The sequence below is a fragment of the Danio aesculapii genome, chromosome 16, assembly GCF_903798145.1.
Source record: "Danio aesculapii chromosome 16, fDanAes4.1, whole genome shotgun sequence".
In the NCBI taxonomy this organism is placed as follows: Eukaryota; Metazoa; Chordata; class Actinopteri; order Cypriniformes; family Danionidae; genus Danio; species Danio aesculapii.
The window spans coordinates 6,104,544-6,119,590 of record NC_079450.1 but is presented as its reverse complement, the minus strand read 5'-3'; the positions used below and the strand labels follow the sequence as shown (position 1 = coordinate 6,119,590).

The 15,047-nt window shown below is 42.7% G+C and overlaps 1 protein-coding gene across 1 annotated transcript in view; it reads left to right on the top strand.

Annotated features, from left to right (window-relative positions):
* Positions 1-247: 247 nt before the first annotated feature.
* LOC130243414 (upstream stimulatory factor 2) overlaps positions 248-15,047 on the top strand; it is a 27,212-nt gene continuing 12,412 nt past the window's right edge. The window contains exons 1-3 of the mRNA XM_056475582.1: positions 248-345; positions 2,324-2,463; positions 4,708-4,795. Of these exons, the coding sequence (XP_056331557.1) occupies positions 308-345; positions 2,324-2,463; positions 4,708-4,795 (266 nt within the window). The 5' untranslated portion in view covers positions 248-307. The remainder of the gene's footprint in view (positions 346-2,323; positions 2,464-4,707; positions 4,796-15,047) is intronic.

The following is a 15,047-nucleotide window of genomic DNA, read 5'->3' as shown; positions in this document are numbered from 1 at the left end:
TGTGGTGAGCGCACTGGTGCCGTCGTCCTGGGGCTGCCATCGCATCATCCAAATGGATGCTGCACACTGATGGTGGTGGAGAGACCCCCCTCATGATTGTAAAGCGCTTTGGGTGTGTGGCCATAGACGATAAATGCGCTATATTAATACACACATGAAATTACATTACACTATGTATATTTTTAAAGCAAAAAAAACAAAACACTATTAATGACAGTCTCTGTTTTTCTTCTTCAGGTGACGTATCGAGTGAATCAGGTCTCAGATCAACATCTGGAGGGTAAAGGTGGAGCCGGAGGGCTGGTTAATGTGGTTCCCACAGCCAGACTCACTGGATCCCAGCAGGTATGAAATATGACCAGCATCAGCAACTTGAAGGGGCAGTTCAATAAAAAACGAAGATTTGCTTAATTTACTCACCCACGGCTGAGGGGCTGTTTAAACGGTGGTCGAGAGAGCTTAACGCGCTGCAATTTTAGGAAGCACATGCAATTACAAAAAACATCAGCAAATAATGAATCGATGCGGTACAGGTGAATTGGGTAAGCTAAATTGTCCGTAGTGTATGAGTGTAAATGAGTGTGGATGGGTGTTTCCCAGAGATGGGTTGCAGCTGGAAGGGCATCTGCTGCGCAAAACATGTGATGCATAAGTTGGCGGTTCATTCCGCTGTGGCGACTCCGGATTAATTAAGGGACTAACCCAAAAAGAAAATGAATGAATGAATGAATAATAACAATAATAGGGCGTCATGGTGGCGCAGTGGGTAGCACAATCGTCTTACAGCAAGAAGGTCGCTGGTTCGAGACTCAGCTGAGCCAGTTGGTGTTTCTGTGTGGAGTTTGCATGTTCTCCCAGTGTTGGCGTGGGTTTCCTCCGGGTGCTCCGATTTCCCCCAGAGACCAAAGACATGCGCTATAGGTGAATTGGGTTACCTAAATTGTCGGTATGTATATGTGTGATTGAGAGTGTATGGGTGCTTCCCAGTGATATATGCTGGATAAGTTGGCAGTTCATTCCGCTGTGGCAACCCCAGATTGCTGAAAAAAATGAATGAATGAATAAATAAATAACAATGATAATTAATTAATTAATTAATTCATTTATTCATTCATTTTCCTTCGACTTAGTCGCTTTATACTATTATTATTATTGCTGCTGCATCAAAGCCTATTTTATTTGAGATATTAGATTTCATTAATCAATAAATTCTAGATTATAGTGTTTCTCAATCATGAAAAACCTAAAACTATGACACATATATATTGTTAATCCACACATACACTGAAAATGCGTAGTTTAAAAATCAGTATGTTATTTTAAATGTTTATTATTACCATTTGTTGAGTCTCCCCATACAGTTTGATATAGCACTTGGACACAGAAGCCGCCTCACGTGACGTCACACTTAACAAGCAAATTAGAGGCTGACTATATTCACACATTGTTTCCACACAACTGTGCTTAAACTCCTTATAAAAGTGACTTCTTTGGCTTCTTGAGTTTAGAATTTGTAGATATTTGGACTAGAAATAAGATAAAAACTTAAAGTAACTTAAGAACAAAACCATTAATCAGATTTTATTTAATGTTTTATTACTATTTGGGTAACATCCTGTCTATTTATACTTCATTATATCCTCATATTCAACATGAGTCTTATTCTTCGCACAGCAAAACGTGACAACATCTCAGTGAACTGATAAATATTAATTCATTCCTTCATTTTCCTTCAGCTTAGACCTTTTATTCATCAGGGGGTCGCCACAGTGGAATGAACCGCCAACTTATCCAGCATATGTTATACACAGCGCATGCCTTTCAGGCTGCAACCCAGTACTGGGAAACACCCATACACTCAAATTCACACACATACACTACGTCCAATTTAGTACAATCTATTCACCTATAGGGCATGTGTTTAGACTGTGGGGGAAACCGGAGCACCCGGAGGAAACCCACGCCAACACGGGGAGAACATGCAAACTCCACACAGAAATGCCAACTGACCCAGCCGGGACTCCAACCAGCGACCTTCTTGCTGTGAGGTGACAGTACTAACCACTGAGCCACCGCATCGCCCATTATAAATATTATATAAGCTAAATAACCAGATATTAAGGTGCAGTTGAAGTCAAATTATTAGCCCTCCTGTGTAATGTTTTTCTAATATTTCCCAAACGATGTTTAACAGAGCAAGGAATTTTTCACAGTATTTCCTATAATATTTTTTCTTCTGGATAAAGTCTTATTTGTTTTATTTCGGCTAGAATAAAAGCTTCATGCTTGTGTTCTCTGATAGTGTAATTGAAAACTCTTTCAGTAATGCAGGCAGTCCTGCTGGAGAAGAGAGCAGAGAAGAGGCACGATGTGAATATTTCCCAGCATCCTCTGTGAGCGAGGGATCAGCCAGCGCTGTGTCCATGCAGACGGCAGCAGATCACACATTCACACAAACAGCAGGTCTGTACAGGCTTGAGTTCTAGTGTACTGTATGAAGTCAGTCTGTTTTTTGTTATGGCTGCACGATATATTATAGTCAACCAGGCACCACAGTTCAGAACACGTGATTTGTGGAGCCACTGTCAGGTATAATTATAATGCAGTGAATGTTTATAGTTTGCATGTGTTTTTAAGACTTGTGATTCTGTGAGCATTTTAAAGTGAGTTTAAAGCATTCTGACACATGAATATGTATATATAATTTTTATTTTATTTTATTTTATTCATTCATTAATTTTCCTTCGGCTTAGTCCCTTTATTCATCAGGGGTCGCCACAGCGGAATGAACCGCCAACTTATCCAGCATATGTTTTACACAGCAGATGTCCTTCCAGCTGCAATCCAGCACTGGGGAACACCCATACACAGTCATTCACACACATACTCTATGGTCAATTTAGTTCATTCAATTCACCTATAGCGCATGTGTTTGGACTGTGGGGGAAAACCGGAGCACAACACGGGAAGAACATGCAAACTCCACAGAAAAGTGCCAGCTGACCCACCCGGGACTCGAACCAGCAACCTTCTTGCTGTTAGGTGACAGTGCTTACCACTGAGCCACTGTGCTGCCCTTTTTTATTTTATTTTATTTTATTTTATTTTATTTTATTTTATTTTATTTTATTTTATTTTATTATGAAGACTATACAGTGTTATTTTACATTTAATTATTGATTTTCTGTACCTGAATACTATGTAAGACCAAATTACTCAAAATTAAATAAATAATAAATAAATGAATGTTGATCATACATTATTCAATTGTTAAAATAATTGATTAATAATAGTTTATCATTAATATAGATTAAATTATTACAAATATTTATTTTATAATTTTTATTTTATATATATATATATTATTGCTCATTTTAATTTATTAATTCATTGTATATAATTAAATATCTATATAAATAAATACTTTTATATACAAAAAATAATTGTACGAATTTTTTTCTACATTTATTAATTATTTAAATAATCAAATTATGTATTTAGCGATTTATTTGTCTTATTTTATTCATTCATTCATTCATTTATTTTCTTTTCGACTGATAATTGAAAGAATTGTCCCTTTATAATTGTCCCTTTATTAATCAGGAGTTGCCACAGCGGAATGAACCACCAACTTATCCAGCATATGTTTTACGCAGCAAATACCTTTCCAGCTGCAACCCATCACTGGGAAACACCCATACACACTCATTCACACACATACTCTATGGTATATTTAGCTTATTCAATTCACCTATAGCGCATGTGTTTGGACTGGGGGAAACTGAAGCACCCGGAGGAAACCACGCAAACATGGGGAGAACATGCAAACTCCACACAGAAATGCCAACTGACCCAGCCAAGGCTCGAACCAGCGACCTTCTTGCTGTGAGGCGACAGTGTTAATCACTGCACCACCATGCTACCCTATCTTATTTCATCATTGATTTATTTAGTTAATTTGGCCCTGTATAGAATACTGCTGCGCTTCCCAGACAACCATAAAGCTCGGTTTATTTCACATCAAGTTAGTTTAAGCATTCGTGCATAAGAATATATAACATTTGTAAATAAAATTAAATTAGGTGGCACAGTGGCTCACAGTGGTTAGCACTGTTGCCTTACAGCAAAAAAGGTCGCTGGTTCGAGTCTCGGCTGGGCCAGTTGACATTTCTGTGTTGAGTTTGCATGTTCTTTCCATGTTGCCGTGGGTTTCCTCCGGGTGCTCCGGTTTCCCCCACAGTCAACATACATGCGCTATAGGGGAATTAAATTAACTAAATTGGTCGTAGAGTATGTGTGTGTGAATGAGTGTGTATGGGTGTTTCCCAATACTGGGTTGCAGCTGGAAGGGCATCTGCTGTGTAAAACATATGCTGGAGTAGTTGCCAGTTCTTTCCACTGTGGCGACCCCTGATGAATAAAGGGACTAAGCCGAAGGAAAATGAATGAATGAATGAAAACTATACTTGTGGGGACATGTGGGTACCCACACTATAAGGAATACAATGCACATACTCTCACTCTCTCTCTCTCTCTCTCTCTCTCTCTCTCTCTCTCTCTCTGTTATGATATAAAATGAATAGATTCCCAGTGTGATTTCACACACTCTTCATACATAATAATTTCCTAATTGTGTTATCAGGATAAGACTCTCAGCGACAGTAAATGTGATTTGACAATTAAGCATCTGTCGTCTCTCTCGTTCAGGCCAGTTTTATGTGATGATGACTCCATCAGATGCTCTTCATTCTGCCTCTCAGCGGACTTTAGCACCACGCACACACACATACACAGTGTAAGTAAAAATGAGACACACTAAACATCGCGTCTCTTTGAGTTGTGTATCTTATTGTTCATTTACCACAGAATATCCCGCATGAAAACAGTGCTGTAGTCATTTTTAGTAGTCAATACAAAAGTAGTCGCACTGAGCAGCAAGGAGTTGTGTGTGACGTCAACTCCCCCTTCGTTTGATTGGCTAGAGGAGCAACTGTCAATCTTGACTAGTGAACCAATGATGATGCTGAAGCCCGCCCATGATTTAAATGAAACTGTAATTGCATCTTTTTGGAAACGCTAGTGCAGAATGTGGGAACAAGTGCGAAGGGGAAAAGATTGTAAGCACACGAAACTTTCAAGTATGAGCGGGAGGAAATGATTTAGCCTAAATGTGTTTTCATTTTTGGTTCACGCTCATTATCTTTCAGTATGGGGTTTCTTATTCTGCGTTTAGTTCAACCCAGGCTCATTCTGATCATGTACCCCTATATAGATTTCTCGAGAGTGCCAAATACGTCCCAGGAGCTATGTTTTTTGTTTTTGTGAATCCACCAGAGGCCGCCATGTATGCTTTTTCAGATCTCAAATTTTTCTCGCGACTACCATTCGCACCCGCTCTTCTCACTTAAATCCACCAGAAACCGCTGTTAACTGACTGACTGACTCACTGACCAACCGACCAAATTCTCCCCACCCACACCCTTCCCTAAACCCAACCAATAATGTTGAAAAAGCACCGATTGATCATCGCCCATCCACTTCCCTAAAAAGAAAAGCAAAGCCCTCGCCTGATTTTTACCACGTTTTCAAATTTTACAACATTGTCACCCTGTTATTTACTTGCTTATTTTATTTTTTGTCTTACTTCCTCTCTGGAACCGTTCAACGTCCGTCGTCGTGGTCAACCCCCCTTTTGTATCTCAAGTCTGCCGATGTATGTGGCGAGCTACTGGACATATTGGTAACAACGGCAAAAAACTGTTCATACGGAAGTAAGCGGTCAGCTGGTAGCGCGAAAAGGAACAGCATCATACCGCCCCGTAGCATTCGTTTTAAAGACGAAATGCAGCCATACGTACCTCTGGCTACATAATTCATGATCTTCAGAAATGTATATAGGGCTAGGTTTTCACAATGAGCCTGTGTTAGTTTAGTTTTCACTTTTGTGTGTTATAATTTTACACGCAATGTAATTTTTTCATTTGCGCGCTTTATTTTTCTATCCGCGACAGCAATACTTTAGGCAGTGATTTGATCTCATAATTTATAGTAAACATTATACTGTTTTGGAACCATGCTATAGTCAATAAAGTATAATCTATAGTTGCTATTGTGACACAACAACAATAGTATTATAAACAAATTATCCAGTTCTGTAGTTTTCTACAACCACAGGGTTATTATACTATAATACTCCACAGTTTACTGTAGTAAAACTAAAGTATACTACAGTAATTTACAGTTTATCATTTCAATTTTACACCACAGTATGCTGTAGCAGAACAAAGAGTTAATGTTACTATAATATTACTTAGAGTAATATACTCACCAGCCACTTTATTAGGTACACCTTTCCAACTGCTTGTTAATGCAAATTACTAGTCAGCCAATCACATGGCAGCAACTGAGTGTATTTAGGAATGTAGACATGGTCAAGGCGATCTGCTGCAGTTTAAAGCGAGCATCAGAATGGGGAAGAAAGGTGATTTAAGTGACTTTGAACGTGGCATAGTTTTTGGTGCCAGATGGTCTAGTCTGAGTATTTCCGAAACTGCTGATCTACTGGGATTTTCACGCACAACCATCTCTAGAGTTTACAGAGAATGGTCCGAAAAAGAGAAAATACAGTATCCAGTGAGCCATAGTTCTGTGGGCACTTAATCTTCTCAGACTGGTGTCTTGGACATGACAATGAGTTCACTGTACTCAAATGGCCTCAACAGTCACCAGAACTCAATCCAATAGAGCACCTGTGGAATGTGGTGGAATGGGAGATTCACATCATGGGTGTGCAGCCAACAAATCTGCAGCAACTGCGTGATGCTATCATGTCAATGTGGACCAAAATCTCTGAGGACTAATTCCAGTACCTTGTTGAATCTATGCCATGAAGGATTAAAGCAGTTCTGAAGGCAATAGGGGGTCCAACCTGGTACTAGCAAGGTGTACCTAATAAAGTGGCTGGTGAGTGTGTGTAGTATATGTACTGTAGTATAATACACTTTACTATAGTAACATAGTATATTGTAACTATATAATTATATAGTAGTAACTACAGTATATAACACATCTGTTTACTGCTACGACCGACATATCACACTGTTCATGTCTGTCTGTATTATGTCGTTTAACCCTATTTTTAATTGGTTTTTAATCATTTTATTTCATTGTTGTCCTTTTTTATTTCTTATATGTTTATTCTTGTTTATGTAAAGCACTTCAAATTATCATCATGTATAAAAAGTGCTATAAAGTCAAACTTGCCTTGCCTATGGTATGGTATAAAAACACTAAGGTTATTTTGCAGCCTACCTACAGCATGTTATACCCACATCATTAATTTAAAATTCATAGCATTTGAACCTTTTATAGGTCATATAAAATAATGACAGGGGTCTATATTTTGAATTTGGGAAGTGATTTACCAAGACAGTGATCGCTACAGTCTATTTGTTGCATGTTTTTGTGTGCCTTGCTCTCCAGTTAACCTTGGGATCCCACTCACACAGAGGCAAGTCCTGTGAAAGCAGGGTTGTTTGTCACGATTTTGCTTTTTGACAGGATCATGTGCTCATAATTCATGGGAGAGTGTGGTTTGTTGTGCTGTTTTTACACTGCAGAAGCAGAAGTGTGGTGAAAATGGGTGATGCTCACGCGTTTGTGCGGTTGCAACATCCTCATTCCCCCAAAAAATAGGCTCAATAAGAAATACCATGCTGACAAATCACGTGTCAGAGGTGTTTGTTTCAGACGCTTTTGTCTGATTAATTTATTTCCTTCTTTTGGACACATGCAGCTTTTGCAGCTCACACCAAATCTCTGGCATAATGAATTGCTCAAGAGTCCTAATCTTTCTTTCTTCCATTACAATTCCTAATCCCTCAGGTTATTAGATACTGGGATAAAAGCCACTGCAGTCTGAGAGTGTGGATTGTGTTCGGTATAGAATACTGATCACTCTGAAACAATATACCAGTGTTATTTTAGTATTATCAGTATACAAATATAGTATCTATTCATATTGTGAATTATTGTTTTAATGTTTGGGATTTCTGTACATTTTTCCCATATTTTGTATAGTTCTATATTTCCTTCATTTTCAAGTGTAATATATATAGCAAATATATATGATTTCATGTTTTTAATATATTTTCCAATATATTTCTGCTCCCTTTTAGTTTCTATACCATTTATATTTGATTTCAATATGTGTCTAAGTATAATATATATAGAAAATATATATGATGTAAGTTTTAATATATATTCCAATAAATTTCTGCTCACTATTTGTCACGGATTGGTCAGGCTCTCACGATCCCCACTCACGAAGATCACCATCACCTGACTTCTAATGAGCACACAGCTGCATCACATTCACGAGCACCAGATAAAAGCACAGCACTCCAGTCGCTCATTGTCCGGGCTCGTCTCGACGAAAGCGGACAACTGAGCGACCACTCAGCGTAGTCATCCTCAGCTAAACAAACGATTTACTTACCTGTTCTCTTTGTATTCCTCCCTAGTCTTCCTGGTCCTCCCGTATCGTCCTGTCTTCCAGTCCTTCCAAGTCTGTGTCATCCTCTGTCAGCTGTATCTGGTGTGTGCTGTCCATCCTCGTGTATTCCTGTTACCCAGCCACGGAGGAGAAGACCCCAACATCATTCCTGATCCTCCTGGCTATCCTTCATGTGCTCCTTGTTGTCATTCAATAAACACCCTAACGTTTCCTTACCTCTGTCTCCTGTCCGCTTCATAACAGAAGCCCGGACCCATAACGACGACAACATGAGCACCCCCGATCACTTTCAAGAGCTGGTGGACCAGTTGAAGCGGATTCTACAGCCACCAGCTCCACTTTCCAACGCACCACCAGCACCGAGCACTTCCGCCTCCACAGTTTCTTCTTCGGCCCTTCCTTCCAGTCCCATGGCCCGACCAGCGCCCTACTCAGGCGGAGCGGGGGAGTGCAATGGTTTTCTGTTACAATGTTCCCTCATATTCGAAATGCAACCTTCTCTATATCCCACAGATAAGTCAAAGATCGCCTACATCGTATCTCTACTCTCTGGACCTGCACTTAAATGGGCTGAGACGATCTGGAACCAAGCCGGGCCGGTCATGAATTCCATCACTACCTTCACGGAGTATTTCAAAGAGGTGTTTGGACGTTCTGATGGGGAAGTAGCCGCTGGAGAGCAGCTGTATCATCTAAAGCAAGGTACTCTATCTACACAGGAATATGCTCTCCGGTTTCGCACTCTAGCAGCTGCAAGTGGATGGAATGAGAGATCGTTGTTGACCACGTACCGGCTCGGCTTGGAACCCACTCTCCGAATCCAACTGGCCACATTAGATGATACAATGGGTCTGGAGAGATTCATCCAACATTCTCTCCGATGTTCCGATCGTCTTCGTTCCTATCAACAGGACACCATCACCCCCTCGTCTGCACTCCTCCAATCGCCTGAGTCAACAGCCTCTCCAGAACCAGAACCCATGATAATAGAGTCTGGAAGACTGACATCAGCGGAACGACAGAGGAGGCTGACCCGGGGTCTGTGTCTATACTGCGGTGTCAGTGGACACACCCGTATGGAGTGTCCCCTTCGTCCCATTCGGACTTCAGTGAGTGTATTCAGTACGAATATTGAACAATGTAAACCACTTACTACCACCGTACAAATAACTACTGCCTCTATTCTCTCCTTGTCACAGCCCTCATCGACTCCGGGTCAGCAGGGAACTTCATCTCCCAATCCCTCTGTCGTCAACTCCACCTCCGTACTGAGGCGTCCTCGCATATATACCAGATACAACCGATAACCCAGTGCACTCGATCTTCGACCCGTATCCATCGACAATGCGAAGACATCCTTCTTCAAGTGGGGGTGTTACATCAAGAGAGGATTCAATTTCTGGTTCTGGAGGGTGCAAATATGGACATCATTCTAGGGCGCCCGTGGCTGGTGAAGCACGATCCCATCATCTCTTGGGGCACAGGAGAGATAAAGAAATGGGGATCTGGATGTACACCTGCCTGTTTTCCAAATCTCCCTCTTCAAGGTCGGAACCCCATTTCTTTGTTTGCAACATCGGTCGAGAGCCCTCCTGAGAAGCAGTCTATCCACATTCCTAAGGAGTACAGCTCCTTTCATGATGTCTTCTGCCCCAAGAGAGCTTCCCAGCTACCGCCGCATCGGCCATGGGACTGCGCGATCGACCTAGTTCCAGATGCCCAGTTGCCAAGAGGTAGGATCTACCCGCTCTCGCTTCCAGAGAATCAGGCAATGGAAGATTACATAAGGGAGGCTCTGAGTCAGGGGTACATACGTCACTCAAAATCACCAGCCGCCTCAAGCTTCTTCTTTGTGGCCAAGAAGGACGGAGGGCTGCGTCCATGCATCGACTACAGGGTCCTAAATAACGGTACAGTAAAATACCGATATCCCCTTCCTCTGGTACCAGCCGCTTTGGAACAGCTCCGAGAAGCTAAAGTCTTCACTAAATTGGACCTCCGCAGCGCGTATAATCTGATAAGAATACGTGAGGGGGACCAATGGAAGACAGCATTCGTGACCCCTACTGGCCACTATGAATATGAGGTCATGCCTTACGGTCTGGTCAACGCCCCCTCCGTATTCCAAAACTCATTCATGAAGTCCTCCGGGAGTTTCTTCACCACTGTGTAATAGTGTACATAGATGACATCCTCATTTACTCCCGGAGTGAGGCCGAACATCGCCAACACGTTGCGGAGGTCCTACACACATTGAGAGAACATCACCTCTACCTCAAAGCGGAGAAATGCTCATTCCACCAGAAGTCGATTCATTTCCTGGGATACATCATTGACCAAACCGGTATACGTATGGATGGGAAGAAAATTGAGGCTGTTCTATCCTGGTCAGAACCCACTTCCATTAAGGAGCTCCAGAGGTTTCTTGGGTTTGCTAACTTTTATAGACGATTTATCAAGGACTACAGCAGGATTACATCACCTCTCACTAATCTCCTCAAGGGTAAACCCAAAGGACTGGAGTGGACCAAAGAAGCAGCCGCAGCCTTCCGCCTTCTTAAGAAGGAGTTCACAAGGGCCCCACTCCTGACTCATCCTGACCCAAATCTTCCTTTCGTGGTGGAAGTGGACGCATCCACCACCGGCGTCGGGGCAGTATTATCTCAACATCATGATACACCGCCCCGACTGCATCCCTGTGCCTATTTCTCTCGGAAGTTGAGCCCGGCGGAGCAGAATTACAGCATAGGAGACAGGGAGCTTCTAGCAATCAAGCTAGCCTTGGAGGAGTGGCGTCACTGGTTGGAGGGAGCCAAACATCCGTTCCAGGTGATCACAGATCACAAAAACCTCCAGTACATCAAAGAGGCCAAGAGACTATGTCCACGTCAAGCCAGATGGTCACTTTTCTTCTCACGTTTTGATTTCTCCATTTCCTATCGTCCAGGACCCAAGAATCTAAGAGCAGACGCTCTCTCTCGTTTACACGAGCATCACGATCATGAAGAACTCCCAACGAAGATTCTTCCCGAACACATCTCCATTTGTCCGATCACCTGGAACGCTCCTCCAGTCGTTGCCACTCCGGAAGCTCCTGCTCCGCCGGGATGCCCTCCTCATCGGCAGTTCATACCACCTGAACACCGGGTAGATCTGATCCACTCCTTACATACCTCGCTAGGCACTGGACATCCAGGGATCAACAATACTCTCTCGCTAGTATCCCAACGATTCTGGTGGCCAAACATGGCAAGGGATGTGAGGCAATATGTTCAGGGCTGTAAGGACTGTGCCCAATCCAAGAGCCCACGTCATCTACCCGCTGGAAAGCTCCATCCCTTGCCGATTCCGAACCGTCCCTGGTCACACCTAGGAGTGGACTTTATCACTGACCTCCCTTCGTCAGAAGGTAATACCTGTATTCTAGTCATAGTAGATAGATTCTCAAAGTTTGTCAAACTAATCCCTCTGAAAGGTCTTCCCACAGCCTTTGAAACTGCCGACAATATCTTTAATCAAGTCTTCAGGTCATTTGGTATTCCAGAAGATATTGTGTCGGACAGAGGTCCACAGTTCATCTCACGTCTATGGAAAGCCTTCTTCAAGCTCCTAGGTGTGGCCGTCAGCCTCTCTTCTGGATATCATCCCCAAACCAACGGGCAGACAGAGAGGAAGATTCAGGAGGTGGGACGGTTCCTGAGGACCTTCTGCAGTGGTCACCAGAACTCCTGGAGCCAGTATTTGGGCTGGGCAGAATATGCCCAAAATTCACTGCGGCAACCCTCCACCGGACTCACGCCATTCCAGTGCGTCCTGGGCTTCCAACCACCGCTCTTTCCCTGGGATGGCGAACCATCTGATGTCCCCGCAGTGGATCACTGGTTCCGGGAGAGCGAGAGAGTCTGGGACGAGGCTCATCAACATCTGCAGAGGGCAGTCCGTCGAAGCAAGGTAACCGCCGATAGGAGAAGGTCTGAAGAACCCAGATACACACCCGGACAAAAGGTGTGGCTATCCACCCGGGACATACGCATGCGACTTGCCCTCTCGCAAGTTAAGTCCCCGATTTGTTGGTCCCTTCACCATCGTGGAACAGGTTAACCCCGTCACCTACAAACTACAATTACCCTCTCACTACCGTATTCACCCTACATTCCACGTATCACTCCTGAAACCCTATCACGATCCTGTTCTTCCCTCCACAGAGCCTGACCACGAAGAGGAACCCCCTCCTCCACTGCTCCTAGAAGAAGGAGCCGTCTACGCAGTGAAGGAGATCTTGCGTTCCCGACGTCGTGGTGGCCAGTTGGAGTACCTGGTGGACTGGGAAGGGTACGGCCCCGAAGAAAGGACATGGGTTCCCAGAGCTGATATTCTCGATCCTAGTCTCATGGTGGAGTTTCATGAGAGCCACCCTGAGTTCCCAGCGCCTAGAGGCAGAGGGAGACCACCACGGCGTCGGAGGTGTCGGCCCTCAGGAGCGGGCCCTGGGGAGGGGGGTACTGTCACGGATTGGTCAGGCTCTCACGATCCCCACTCACGAAGATCACCATCACCTGACTTCTAATGAGCACACAGCTGCATCACATTCACGAGCACCAGATAAAAGCACAGCACTCCAGTCGCTCATTGTCCGGGCTCGTCTCGACGAAAGCGGACAACTGAGCGACCACTCAGCGTAGTCATCCTCAGCTAAACAAACGATTTACTTACCTGTTCTCTTTGTATTCCTCCCTAGTCTTCCTGGTCCTCCCGTATCGTCCTGTCTTCCAGTCCTTCCAAGTCTGTGTCATCCTCTGTCAGCTGTATCTGGTGTGTGCTGTCCATCCTCGTGTATTCCTGTTACCCAGCCACGGAGGAGAAGACCCCAACATCATTCCTGATCCTCCTGGCTATCCTTCATGTGCTCCTTGTTGTCATTCAATAAACACCCTAACGTTTCCTTACCTCTGTCTCCTGTCCGCTTCATAACACTATTAGTTTCTATAACATTTATATTTGATTTCAATATATGTTTAAGTGTAATATATAAAGTAAATATATATGATTTAGTGTTTTTAATATATATTCCAATATATTTCTGCTCCCTTTTAGTTTCTATAACATTTATATTTGATTTCAATATGTGTCTAAGTGTAATATATAAAGCAAATATATATGATTTAGTGTTTTTAATATATATTCCAATAAATTTCTGCTCACTATTAGTTTCTTTACTATTTATATTTGATTTCAATATATGTTTAAGTGTAATATATAAAGCAAATATATATGATTTAGTGTTTTTAATATATATTCCAATATATTTCTGCTCACTATTAGTTTCTATAACATTTATATTTGATTTCAATATATGTTTAAGTGTAATATATAAAGCAAATATATATGATTTAGTGTTTTTAATATATATTCCAATATGTTTCTGCTCCCTTTTAGTTTCTATAACATTTATATCAGAATCAGAATCAGAATCAGAATCAGAATCGGTTTTATTGCCAAGTGTGCTTCACACACACAAGGAATTTGTTTTGGCTACAGAAGCTTCCAGTGTACATAAAGTGACAAGTGACAACACAAAATAATCTGAAAAAAAAAAAATAATAATAATAATAAAAAATGATGAACATTAAACAGATGCGGTTAGTGAAGAAACCTGGATGTTGAGTTGTATGTACAGATTGTTATAAATATACAGGTTATAAGGTGCTGTGTACAAGTGCGAATGTAGAGAGTATTGCATTGTATATTGATATAAGGTGCTGTGTACAAGTGCGTATGAGAAAGTATTGCACATATTTATTGCACAGTAGGGGAATATTTAACTGTTCATAAGGTAGACAGCCTGAGGAAAGAAACTTTTCCTGTGTCTGGCTGTTTTTGTGCGCGGTACTCTGAAGCGCCGACCAGACGGTAACAGTTCGAACAGGTAGTGTGCTGGGTGTGAGGCGTCCAGAGTGATTTTGCGAGCCCTTTTACTCACTCTGGAAGAGTACAGTTCTTGAAGTGTAGGAAGGGTAGTGCCAGTGATTCGTTCAGCAGTCCGGACTATTCGCTGTAGTCTGCGGAGGTCAGTTTTGGCAGCTGAGCCGAACCAGACGGTGATTGAAGTGCAGAGGATGGCTTGTATGACAGCTGAGTAGAACTGTACGAGCAGCTCCTGTGGCAGGTTGAACTTCCTCAGCTGACGAAGGAAGTACAGTCTCTGCTGGGCTTTCTTCACAATAGAGTCTATATGAGTGTCCCACTTCAGATCCTGAGAGATGGTGGTGCCCAGGAACCTGAATGACTCTACTGCAGCCACAGTGCTGTTCATGATGGTGAGTGGGGGGAGTGCAGGGGGGTTTCTCCTGAAGTCCACTATCATCTCCACTGTTTTGAGCGTGTTCAGCTCCAGGTTGTTGTATCTGCACCATAACGCCAGCCGCTCCACCTCCTGTCTGTATGCAGACTCGTCACCGTTCTGGATGAGGCCGATAACAGTAGTGTCGTCTGCAAACTTAATGAGTTTGATGGAGGGGTCTTTTGCAGTGCA